We start from the raw sequence: 13,506 nt of genomic DNA on the forward strand, positions 1-13,506 counted from the left end.
TCAAAAAAATAACAGTGAATCAGAAAAGCATTTAAAGTTTTTTATCCAATGACTACGTATGGATCCTCGTAATACCAAACATATCTTAGAGCATTCTCTTTATTATATAGCCTATAAATTTGCATGTTATCAAGGTTAGTTAAAAAATTGTTATTACTTGATTTCAGGAATCGGTTACTTATAACCCCTACTGTATTATTTAAGTTTTTTTTAAAAATATCTTTTTCCATTATTAGATCTTCAAAAATTTAGGAATTCCAAATTGCCTTCAACATATATGTTATGTAACTTTCTTAAAAAAAAATTATAAGGAATAATGTTAAATTTGCGCAATATAAATAATGTATACTAAGGTTAAAAAAGAAAAGCGTTCTAAACATCAGTTAATTCAATTTTATGCGCATAAAGATCAATCCCATTAAGTTATACAATCACCTGATTACTGTCATCAAATTATTGTGCCGATCACAGAATATTCTGTCGACATTCTCTGAACAAAAAAGATAAGATCATCGCCACCCACTTTTGGTAATTCCGGCGTATAAAAAAACTACTAGCTTTTCTGGGATCTTGCCATTCAAATCGACTATAAATATACTATATTTGTCGCTCGTTTTAATGCTAAAAGTCTTCAATAATTTGATGGATGATTTTAATCCAAATACACCAGAATACCAACGACTTTTGATGGACCGGAAAATCCTGAGCGAAGGTTATCCTGCTGCTGCCGCAGCCGCCAACCTTGGATCTTCAAGGAGTGTAGTTGGAGTTGGAGGTAGCGGAAATGCTATTGTTAGTTCTTCTACCTCCGTTGTTCCTTCAGGGTCTAACGCTGTTGCTACCACTAGCGGTAGTAGTGCACCGACGAATATGACAGAGTTTACAAAGAGAAAGAATTGGTCACAACGGATAATTGAAGAGCTAAAAGATTTTTTGCATGTTATTTCCCCAACAGGGAAGCTCATGTATTGTTCACCTTCTTCAACCGAGCTGGTCGGTTATACTCCCGAAGAATTAGTGAATCGCACTATAACAGACTTTATCCATGTCGATGACGTCGATATGTTTCTTAGAGATTTCGGGTTGGCCATACAAAATAAAACTAGTTTCACTCTTTATTATCGATTTCGCAAGAAAGATGATAAATATATAATTCTTGAGGTTAATGGACATCCTTACTTTGGTGAAAATAACACTACTGGTAATTGTAAATGCTTTTTCAGTATGGGTAGAACTTACCCATCAAAAACAACGGCAATGTTAGATTCATTTTTGGAATTGAAAGTCGAAAATGAAAATCTGCGTCGTCAACTTCGCGAGTTAATTGGACCATCGGAAACTCCAGCTGAGGCTAGCGGCAGCGGCAGTGTCAGTACAGTTAACACCACTACTTCTACTACCGGAGGGTCAACTTCTATCCCTGAAGGCCGTTCTGTGGAAAATCTACTTCATGATACAAGTAATCCGTTAGAATTATTGACCGGTTTACGATACCAGGAGGGTGAGCGTGCCAGAGGAATTTCCACTGGCTCTAATAACCCAACTTTACTGAACGTAAGTTTAATGGATGTAGATATGGCATCATCTCTAGCAACGCCGTCTTCAAGAGACGACAACCTTTTATCTACGCAAATCTCCGAACCTGCTCCCCAACCTTCATCGACTACCACAACTTCTCCATCGAAACCTCGAAAGAAGGTTTGTTATCTTATCAAGTGATGAGCTTTTTTACATCTTTTGAATTCTTCATTTATTTCTTTAATTTTAGAAAAAACCTAAAGTCGAAGAAGAAGAATATGTCTGTACGGATTGTGGTACTGTAGAATCACCTGAATGGAGAAAAGGTCCACAAGGACCAAAGACGTATGTGATAATACTTATTTTATTTAATACTTTTTATTGTTGGAATTTTAAATTTGTTTTATAAAAACATTACTAATTTTTATTGCAAAAAAAATTGCAAATAATGTGTGACATCGTTTTTGTATATCCTTCGCAAAATCTGCATATTGCAATAATAATTATTGCAAAATGTCATTTTAAAGGTTATGTAATGCATGTGGACTTAGGTGGGCTAAAAAAGCAAAAAGACAAGCTAGTAGTGGCGGTAATGGAGGAAGCTCAACTCAACCTCCTCCACCGCCAGGTATCGATACCGGAGGTGGTGAATAATATCTGCACATTACCCTTTGTTTTTGTGATGATGATTTTTCTTTTATGAAAATTTTATTTTACCTAGTTTTATTAACTATTAATGCGCTAATATATAAATATCTTGCAGATTCGATATTTAGTAATTGATTTTATTTGCCAATTAATTAACTCAAGAATTTTTCTGATTTATTTTTTTTTAATAGAAATAACAGAATTTAATATATAATTTCTCACAATATCGAAATTATTATTTATTATTACTAAACTCAATAATCATATTATCTTTTTTACATTATACAAAGTCACAATCATTGCTTTTTCTCTCAAATTTTCGAAATAATATTTATTAATTTTATATGAACATTGTTCAACCATGCGATTCAAAGTTGATTCTATTTTAAACTATTCAATTTGATTTTGATTTTGATTAAATGTATGTTTAACAGGAATATTCTTATTAAGTCAAGTGTTGAAGCAAATATAGTAAGACTAATAATGGATACTTTATCAGATGGATCAATCTTATCGTATTAAAATGAGCTGGCGATTATGAGTGGTAAAAATCCTTGTTTCTTAAGGTTGGTTTCATAATATGGGCAAAAAATTTTACAATTACTACTGCACTACCCAACGAGAGCAGCGGGTTCACACGATGAATTCTCGCCATATTCATCATCACCATCCAGAGAGCATCTGTTGAAGAAAATTGTTCAGAATCATTTTATATATATATATATATATATAGTTAAATATGACTAAATAGCATTTCAAAGAAATAATATAATACTTTGTATATATAGTCACGAGAAAATATTTTGATTTTATTAGCTCACAGTTAATAGACACTCGATCAACATTTTATCTGAAATGTTATCTAAATGCCCTTTAAATTTCAACCACTAGAAAATTTGCCCTTGGCTTTATTTAAAACAGGTAATTCTCAAAAATCCTTTACGTTCCATTTAGAAAATGGTTGTTGCGATTGAATACGGTTACTTTTTTATCCATTTCAACTCTAATAGACTCGATTCTCGGCGTGTCTTGACTAGGTCATACTTTTTAGTGTGACCAATTAATTTAAAGATTTCCATCGGCATTTATGAGCACAAATGCAGTTATACATCTGGAGATGTTATAAATGCACGAGTGGCAGAGTTAGTATCGTAAAATTTCTCTTATATATGATATAATGATAAAATTCTTTTCTTCATTTTTAACATCCTGGCGATCCCGTTGTCAATGTAATTGTAATTGTGAACATCGATTTTTTGCTTTCATTCCATGACCAAGGACTTGCTTGGCTAACAAAGCGACGAGCCATATCTTCGTATGATGAGTTTGCACATAAACAATTCAGATATGTTAATCTGCTCATTTAAGTAAATCGGGTTGAATTTCCATTTCTACGGCGCAATAGGAGTAGGGTATAAAGGAATCTTATAAAGTTCAAGATCAATAAGCAATAAAAAGTTCCGGAATTATAAACTTCTTTTCAACTCTTTACAAGCCAAATCTTTTTCTTCGCCGATTTGACGATTCTCTTACCAAAAAAAAATCTGCCATTTCCTTTCTATTTTAGTAACTCATTTTTTTGAGTCTCAAACTAAACGGCCACAGTGTAGTCAGTGACGGTTATGAGTATTGTAGTCTCTGGCATACCAACAGAAATCAATTGAAAAAGGCCATTTTGCTGTAGCATATTGACAAAAAACGCGAAACGTAAACCCCGATCATCCGTCACATATCATTTTTATATGTTTGTTTATTTATTTTATTTTATTCAATTACCATTTATTGATTGTCTTTCCGCATGTACATCTTATAATTTTTAACAAGTATTCGCTAATTTCGGCATGACACAAGTGCCAATTCCCACTTGAAAATATATTTAATTTGTTCAACAGTGATTGAGATCATTGAAATCATTAAAAGATATCAACTAATTGTTTTATTTCTTGGCGATAACTTGCTTTTGGCGTGCATTTTTTTTAGTTTGAATGCCGTTTGTTTGAGAATTCTTCCAAGATAATTTATTTAAAAATAACAATTTATTCAAAAGTTGTAATTATTGATATTTTACATTGAAAACTAGTTACAATAATTTCATATTAATCAGATATTATTATCAGTCTATCAGTATTTTTTACAGCACCCTCTCATTTTCATATTTACTGTATATGCTAAAGCAAGATCACTTATTTCTAAATTATTTGTATTACTATCTTGATAAAAAGATTCATCATAATATAATACTATTACTATTTTTGGTATCGCAATTTTCTTTCAATTTGTTATATTCTTAATAACATTAGCGTTAAAAAATCATATGTGGGTTCCTTAATTACTAAATCTGGAACTTAGGAACTATCAAATCCAAAATTTTTCCGTTTTTTGATCTGCTTTGTAAGAGACTGATGATTATTTGTAGGCAAAAGTTTTCATAGTATTGATAATACTAACAATTGTTGTGCTTTTTCGATCTCACCAGCTGTAGGTTTAAAGTAGGACTGACCAGTTATTTTTTAAATTTTTAAAGAAAGTGGCAAAGAGAATAAGAGCATTAAAAAAGGTTAAAAATAATCAAGTGCATATAATCTCAAAATTTCGGATAAATCACCTATTCGGTACGAATTGGTGATGCTGGCTCAAAATCAACCAATCAAATTAATTTTATTTATAATAATCAAGCTAAAAAGATCTAAATAAATTATGGTGTTTTTTAATGTTTAATATACTCTATATACATCTTAACAGTTGTAACAGCTAATCAAAGATCAGCAATGCCATATGACTTGTTCAATTGGCATTTCGTGTATTTTGAGTCAGCGGTTTTGAACTTGAGGAGAGATAAAAATGCTTCATACGCTAGCCCGTCCTAGTAATTGCAGATCACGGTGAAGCGTTTAAAGTAAGAACGAAAGATGTAAGTAAATTTGTTATAGTCGGTATAAACCAATTGTATATATTGTTGGTTTACTTTATGGGTTTCATCCTTTTCATCCGCTAAATTATTTTGCTTCTGTTAATTTCAAAGAAATTGTGCCCGAATTATCAGTCAGCCAAGATGCCTGGTCTGCTATAATTAGTAGTTGATTAATTTTAGGATTAAAGATTTATCGCCGTTTTCGAATTACTGTAAACAGTATAAACAGGAAAAATAAAATAAAAAAAAAAAATGAATTTTCTTGAAACCCACGAAACAGTAAATTTTTGGATGGAGAAGGTGCGATTATAACATGAAAACCTTGATTTTAGAACGGAAAATCCTCTTAGGTAAGTTAACTTTTAGGTTACACGAAATCTCAAAAGGTCGCTTATAGGCAAACTTGCCGAAGAATTAAGTTTTCTGCTCTGAAATTAACGTTTTCAGGTTTCTCTATCCAAAAATGCAATAAACCCTACTTTTTTCGCGGGTCTTTAGTGAATAATTTTTTTAGTATTTTAATATTACAAAATGAGGGGCCGGCTTTCTGATTTCATATTACCAAATGTCACAAAAGTTCTCTCGACTCAAACCTACTAATGACTAACAAACACGTAAGCAAAAATTTCTGATTTCGCAAAGAAGTTATACATTTTCGTTTCAAATAATAAACGGAATCCGTTATATCTTTATATTTCTGTTAAACCCATGATAGAAAAGTCGGTTTTCGGTATATAGATATGGAATACAAAACACGGACCAACATTTTTTACAGATTAAGGATTTTACATATAAAGAAGCATGAATTGCAATTTATTATTAATGAAATAAATTCAACTAAATTATTTCCTACCATTTCATATAAATTTCAATTTAAGAAAAGTATAAGACAATCTTATTATTCATAATTTCTTTTGCCTCAAATCTAGCTACAAGCCAATCCTCTTCATCCACAATATTTATTCTATCATTAACAGCATTCTTGAAATATAAGTTACTATGATTAACTTTTACATTATATCGTTGTTCAATTGTATTAATCAAGTCTTTAAGAGAAGTCTCGTAGGGAATTACAATCACATAATTTTGGATGAGAAATGCGAAAGTAATGTATAATTGAGCCTTAAGAATCAATACCATTTAAGTACATATACAATATTAAAAAAAGGAAAGATCAATGGTTATAATAAAATAATAAATCATATTTACCTCTGTTATAAACGAAGTATTCGAATTTTCATTTTCATATCGTTTATCAGAGAGAGCCTGTAATAAGCAAATCACAACTTAATATTAATCTACTTTTAAAAAATCAAAACATGATGTTACCTCATGGCGATTAATTAGTTTGGACACAGAAATAGGGTCCTTAATATTACGCGTAAGGTTCATTATTTCCTATTATAAACTGAATCTTTAGTTAAAAGACCTTCTGGTAAAGATAATAATATAAATTAATTTAATTTACTCTGTCGTCCATATCAAGAAGACTGTGATTTGGTTCTCCATTAGCTACAGATGTAATGAATAAATTATTAACTTGCTTCTCAAGTTGTATAGTTGCTTCTTCTCTAGACTTAATAGTGGGGGGAGTCATCGGTGAATCCTTTATCGGTAATGTTTTTAGTATTGAAAAATGATACAATCAGTAAAAATAAGACACCAGAATTGTTTTCTTACCATTATATTTTCGTTATTAGTTTTGCTGATCCATTCAGCAATTGATTTGTTGCGAAAATGCACAGGTTCTCCTTTAGTAACATTAGGCTAGCCAAAAAGAGAATAGTAATTAATGTACAAATTTAGCTTAAAATCATACGATTATCATTTACCTTTTCGACATTTTGCGCAGTAACTACAAATTTAGAAGGATAATCTTTCTCAAAAGATTTAACGCCATCACCTGTAATATTTAGATTTTTACAATTATATTGTGGTTCCTGATTGAAAGATCGCTTATGATCATTAAAAGATTGAATATGTTGGCAGGTGCTGACTTGATTCATATCTGAGGATTCATTGTGTTGAAGCTTATCTGATTTTTCTTGATCATTAAGCTGAGGAATTTGTTTTTTTGGATTCTCCTTTGATAAGTATTAAATTTATTTATTAATCACTTTTAATTAAAAATAAAAAAGGAAATTAATCTCTTTACCTTATTGAATCTTAATCTTTTCATTTCATTACTTAGTTTTAAGTATCGTTTATCTTCAACGTAATCACACGGGCTGAAAACAATTGTTGTGGTATCATCTAAAAGACCTCCTAAAGGATCAATTGCTATCTGAATTCGAAAATCAATTTCTCCAAGAGGGTATTCATAAAACTAACAAAATCAATTTTTAGCCGTTATATACTGCGCCACATTAAATATAAGCTACTTACAAATTTTCTAAATTTTCTCTTCATTTCCAATTCAATATCACGCTTCTCATTAATTGCAAATCTACGAAGTTGTTCTAAGGGGATCGAAATTTCTTTTTTTTTCTCAACCAAGACTATACATATTTCATTAGTTATAATACGTAAAATTAAAGCCAATGGGGGTTTATTGAGGGAACGAGGAGTTTCTCCTGGATAGAATTGTCCTGATGGTAAGGTTTTTAGATGTGCACATTCGAAAATTACATAGTCCAATAAGCGCTTGGCCACTTTCAAATCTATATTGTTGTTGGTATTCATTTGTATGGATAAATTTGTACGGGTTGAAGTTCCGTTTTCGAGTAATAGTTGTATGAGGATAATGATCTAGCCTATATTAGAAGAAATGGTATTATATATTTATTTATTAATCTAATGATATATCAACGCGAATAAAATATTACCGTATTCATCGATATTATATAATCATCATCATCCCAATCTTCCGCCACTTGATAATGACTTGCAATTCGACAATTACGTAATAACATGAATCTACCTTCCTTTTATAACGAATTATTTAAAATGATAAGACTTTAAGTGATCAATAATCATCATGAAGTATTTCCAAGTAATTTTAATTTGAATTTACTTTATAAAACGACATATTCGTTAAATATTAAAGATATTTGCGATATTATAACTTATTTTAATGTTCGCAGCAACGTTTAAACGTGATCGCGGTATAACTTTTTTTCAATCGATCAATCGATGTAATTTAAAAAGAATAATTTTGAATTCTTCATTTTATTCTGTCTTATTCTTAGTTGTCACAAAATTATCTGGCAAATTTGAAAAGAGATTTAAGCTTCTAAGTCGCAAACCTAATTTTTTTACATATTACATAACTCGTAAATAAATAAACACATTATTTAATGATCGCGTAGAAAATTATTTTTTTTTCTTGATTTAATTAGCAGAATGTAACATTAATTTTATTGGTCATTTTGGTGGAGAGTAAAAAAGTTTGTGTGTGAACTTTTATTAAAGTGTAATAAAAAGAAAGAAATCATTATCCCATTATCTCAATTTCAATAAGCTTTCCGTCTTTGGTTTAGTTGCTGGTTTGATAGTTCGAGTCTTCTTTCTCTTTTTTTCTCGAGTGGAGGTAATTTCAACCGCGACAGCTTCGGTGTCGATCATTATAAAAGAATCTTCTTGTTGATAAGTGTTCATAAAAATTTCCGCCAACGGATCCCTATAACGCCTTTGAACTACATAGTTCATAAACTTTGGGTTTGTTCTTCGGTTGAAATTATTATTATGACGGGTTCCTGCAAATGTTTTATTGACAGGGTCAAAGTTCTCTTTATTTTGGAAAAAAAGACGCGAGTTAACACGTTCATATGAAAGTCTTTGAGATTCCATAGAGTCCATATTTCTCGAAGAAAAGAATAGTGTATCGTTAAGAAAATAAGGAAAGGGGAAAGTAAAAGAACAAGTTCATTTAAAACGCGTTTTTTTTTTTCTAAACTTTTCGTGTATATATAGAAAATCGTGCTTACACAAAGTCATATGAGTGATTGTAATACTGTGTCAATCACGTGAGTGACTAAATTTTTCATGGCACGGTTACGGCTACATTTACAATATTTTACATCTATATTTGGAATACAATATATATTTAGATATTCAATAAACATATTTAGTCATACAGAAGATAATAAATTTTTCTAGAGTAATTTTGTATAATCATAATAAAATTCAGATAATTTATTACTCATTAGAAATTAATATAATAGATAACATTTATATTTATTTCCGCAAATCATCTAGTATAATCTATTACTATATAAAATATGAAATATAAAGAAAATTTATACAAATATCCCATCCTATTGATAATAACCAATTAAACGTGATTTGTCAATTTTCAGTAGAACATTTGTCTACATGTGTAGGTTTGCATTGCTCACCACTTAGCAAAAGTTAGACAGTATTATTTATATTAAATCATTTAAATTTATAAAAAAAAAATATTATAATTTATATTATTATCCTGACTAAAAATACTAAAAAAATTATATATGGTGCCAGAAGTCTATATTTAACAATAAAAATGTAACACTCAACTTCTTAAAAAAATACAATTTAGAAAAAATAAACTGATAACTTTATTCTTTAAGATAAGCTCTATCAAATTATTGGTCAGATTTTTAAAAGAAGAAAGTTATAAGCATTTGAAATTGCATGATTTTCATATGATCAGTTCAAATTAAAACAAAATGTATTGACCAGAATTTATGATAATTCAGACTGATTCCATGCATTGTAATAATGCCAGCCAGAATTATCATAATCTGAAATGAATGTAATTTTTTAAAAAAATTTTTATTTTAGAAATCCACTTTTCTTATGTTTTATCTTGTTTGTAATAAAAATTTTCAAAAACTGCATTTTATTAGTACTTTATATAAAAAATTATAGGTTTTTATTAGCTGAATTTCAGAACAAAATTACATAATTGTTAAGTATAAATTTCTGGCACTATAATTATATTATATTTTGGAAATCCATCAGAAAGTCACATCAGTAACATAACTAAATCACTAATTTTTTTGTTTATGTTTATACATAGATTTTTTTTACAAGTTTAATTTATTACACTTTCTTTTTTTTTAATTTTAAAGATACTTTATTTTCATTAATAAATACTAATTGCTAAAAAATATTTGTTTTAGTTAAAAAATAATTTTTGTTTCAAAAAAAATATATCTTTATTTTTTGTTAAAAAAAAATAACTTTATAAATACTTGTTTCATTAAAAAACACTTTATAAATACTGTTTTATTAAAAAAAATACTTTATTTTCATTAAAAAAATAATAAAAATACTTTTTTTTAGTTAAAAAACTACCTTAAAAGTAGAGCTCCTAATGAGTCGAGTTGAGTCAAGTCACAAGTCAAAAACCTTAATTTTAAAGTACTTTTTATTAAGTTAGAATATAATTAAACAAAAATTTACAATTATGCGAGTCAAAAATATGAGTTTATGCAAGTCATTTTCGGAGCTCTACTTAAAAGTATTTATTTTGTTAAAAAATACTTTATGAATATTTGTTTTATTAAAAAATAATTTAAAATACTTTGTTTTTATTTATGGCAATTTCTATTTGTATACGGGATATTTAAACACGGGTCATATTAGTAGATTAAAAACGGCATTCAAAACCAGTGCTTAAAATAGAAATCAAATTTTACCGGCCTAAGAATCCGGGAATGAAAATATTTTCTGCGACAAAGCGCATCCGAATTTCATAAAATTTACCGACTTATAAATTTGAGTATTGCTAAAGCTCACCGGTGGTGATTCTCACTGGTGGTGATTTTCACCAGCGGTGATTTTCACCGAATTATAACTTCGGCCAGAATTAATATACTTAAATGATTTAACAAAATAATGTGCAAAAGTATCGAATTATAAACAAAAAAATTGAATAAATGCAAAATTTAAGTCTTTAATTATTTCAAAATTTACAAATTAGTTGCATATTTGTAAGCATAAACTAAGAACATTCGGTTATTTGGTTCTTGCTCTAACACCTTTCTTTTTAAGTTCACAACTACGGGTATTATGTCCGTTACCTTTACAATAACTACATATGTACTTAGTTTGACGAATAGGAATTTCAGGTTGTAATTCGCTTCTAGATTGCTTGTTTGGCGCTTTAACATTCAATCTACATAATAATTAATTGATTACTTAAGTTCAATAAATTAATACTTATTAGATAAGTTTTTACTTACTTCATCATATCTTGTCTATTCTTATTATTATTGTATTTAATAGTAGTGTTTTTCAACGCGTTCTTTACACGCTTCTTTAGAGCACCTTTTGTACGCGCCTGATGGGGGTTGCTAATATTTGGAAGATTTTCTTTAAACCCAATTGTACATCCCTGCTGCTTATCACAAATTTCTCTTTCTTTTTTTCTTATCCAGCTTTGCAAAATCTCATTTATTTCGTTTTCACAACCCAATTCAAGAGACATTCCAATTGCTTTTTTTGCATACCCAAAACCCTCATTATATTTAGCTTTATGAGACAGATTCTGCTTCACAGTTTCTGAAAATAGTTGCATATGACGAATTTCATTTAGTATATCAAAATTCACCCTAATTTGGTGTTCATATACAAGTTTGTCATCATCTGGCGCATTTTTTTTGCTGCAAATTGCGATTGCAAGTTCTTCTTGAGTGCTAGAAAAAATATCATTATACCATCGAGCTGGAATGAGTCCAATATGGAACATAGCCATATCCGAATTAAACATCACTGAAAAGAAGTGACGGCAAACAAGCCCTCTTATTACGAGCCACATGCATGTACACAAATGATTAGCATTACCATATAATACCACGAAATGTTCTTTATTTTTTTCGATAGTTGTTACACTCCAAACTTCTTGAATAACAGTATGGCCAAGATATAAAATTAAGGAACGTAAGTTTGACAGTTTTGATTCATAATCATCTTCAGCAAACTTAACTTTGCTATCTTTCTGTTTCATTCTACTTTTCTCAACTCCTTCATTGTCAAATCGTCCTTGTTCTTGCTCTTTATCATCAGAGCGTTTCCATTCATCATCATCACATCGTACATATTCATTATCGTCAAATTGTTTCTGATTAGACTGTTTCCATTCATTATCATATTGATCCCGCTCTTCTTCATAAGATTGATCCCATTTTTCATCGTCAGATTGATCCCATTCTTTATCATCAGATTGATCCCGTTCTTCTTCATCATATTGATCCTGCTCTTCTTCATCAGATTGATCCCGTTTTTCATCGTCAGATTGATCCCGTTCTTCATCATCAGATTGATCCCGTTCTTCATCAAATTGTTCCCATTCTTTTTCGTCAGATTGTTCTTGTTCTTTTTCTTTAGTTTGTTCCCGTTCCTCTTCTTCATATCGTTCCCGTTTTTTACCTTTAGATCGTTCATTATATTCTTGATTTTCGTTTCGACTAGATGTACTATTTGTTTTTTCATCAAAATCATAAGCCTAAACGAAATGAATAATAGATAAGTATGAAGTATTAATGTAATTAGAAGTAATGATTAGTTAGGTTTTAGTGTTTTGTAAATAAAATCGTAAATAAAGAAAAATCGCAAGCTTAAAAATCAATAAATTAATTTATTTTGTATGTTATAGACTTGATGGCTTGCATATCCAAAAAACAATAATAAATTAATTTCTTGACTTCATACCTTATGTTCAAGTAAAAGTTCCCAGTTCTCAATTTTTTTCACACGGTAAAGTAAGCTTTCATTCATCTGGTGACGTTGCATTTTTAAAACATGTGGCGTAAGATATTTTTTGATGATACTATCAACTCGCTTGAAATATCTTTCAATAATATTAGGTAAACCAACTCTTGGATTTTGATTAATTTGTTCTTCCAGCCGCTCAAATTTTTCTTCCTTATCAAGCTGTAATTGAATTTGAGTATCTAGTTCGTATAATGTTGTGGATCTTCCAACGGATTTTTTAATTAATGCATTGTAACTTTCGACACGTTGCGTCGATTGTACACCTGCATTAAATGATCGATGTGTGAAACATAAGGCCCAACCAGTCACATCAGTTCCTAATGCACGTTCAAGATATTTCTGTGCTTCTGGATAGTTTGTGAGAAGCTCATGCCACCGTTTTTGAAATTCTTCCTCAGAGAAGCTGTTTCGGCATTTATTCCATTCTTTTATAAAATCATTATATTTTTTATGAAGCTTCCCTTTTAAATTCTTCTCAAGATTTTTTCGTAAATGCCAAATGCAATAGTTATATTTTGTTGATGGAAGAGTCTCATGAATAGCGGCAACCATACCAGCATCTGCATCTGTAAACAATACTCTTGGTGCAAGACCATTTGTGGCACATAAAAGACATTCAAGAATCCACTGATAAGTATCCTTAGTTTCATCTGAAACTACAGCCGTAGCAGCCATTCTTGATCTTGCATGATTATCAATAACAATTGTAAGGGACAAGTACATTCGATACT

At 29.8% G+C, this 13,506-nt stretch overlaps 3 protein-coding genes across 3 annotated transcripts; 1 reads left to right on the plus strand and 2 right to left on the minus strand.

The window, feature by feature from the left end:
• Positions 1-618: 618 nt before the first annotated feature.
• Positions 619-2,378, plus strand: OCT59_025095 (uncharacterized protein; the record flags this gene model as incomplete). The annotated part of the gene is made up of 2 exons (XM_066136107.1): positions 619-1,698; positions 1,769-2,378. The coding sequence occupies 2 exons, from the start codon at positions 619-621 to the stop codon at positions 1,925-1,927; spliced, it is 1,239 nt and encodes a 412-aa protein (XP_065991861.1). The 3' UTR covers positions 1,928-2,378.
• A 3,572-nt stretch (positions 2,379-5,950) lies between these two features.
• OCT59_025096 (uncharacterized protein) lies at positions 5,951-7,759 on the minus strand (the record flags this gene model as incomplete). The annotated part of the gene is made up of 8 exons (XM_025317023.2): positions 5,951-6,199; positions 6,287-6,343; positions 6,407-6,475; positions 6,546-6,683; positions 6,758-6,844; positions 6,910-7,161; positions 7,233-7,403; positions 7,463-7,759. 8 exons carry the CDS (start codon positions 7,757-7,759, stop codon positions 5,951-5,953), a joined length of 1,320 nt encoding a protein of 439 aa, XP_025179285.2.
• Positions 7,760-8,375: 616 nt separating this feature from the next.
• On the minus strand, positions 8,376-8,954 carry OCT59_025097 (uncharacterized protein). Its single transcript, XM_066136117.1, has one exon. The coding sequence runs from the start codon at positions 8,873-8,875 to the stop codon at positions 8,519-8,521; it is 357 nt and encodes a 118-aa protein (XP_065991862.1). The 5' UTR covers positions 8,876-8,954; the 3' UTR covers positions 8,376-8,518.
• Positions 8,955-13,506: the final 4,552 nt, after the last annotated feature.

Source organism: Rhizophagus irregularis, chromosome 5 (genome assembly GCF_026210795.1).
Source record: "Rhizophagus irregularis chromosome 5, complete sequence".
Taxonomy (NCBI): domain Eukaryota; kingdom Fungi; phylum Glomeromycota; class Glomeromycetes; order Glomerales; family Glomeraceae; genus Rhizophagus; species Rhizophagus irregularis.

Bases quoted from the DNA above. Each gene is read 5' to 3' on its own strand.
- OCT59_025097 (XM_066136117.1), bottom strand. From the start codon at position 8,875: ATGGACTCTATGGAATCTCAAAGACTTTCATATGAACGTGTTAACTCG.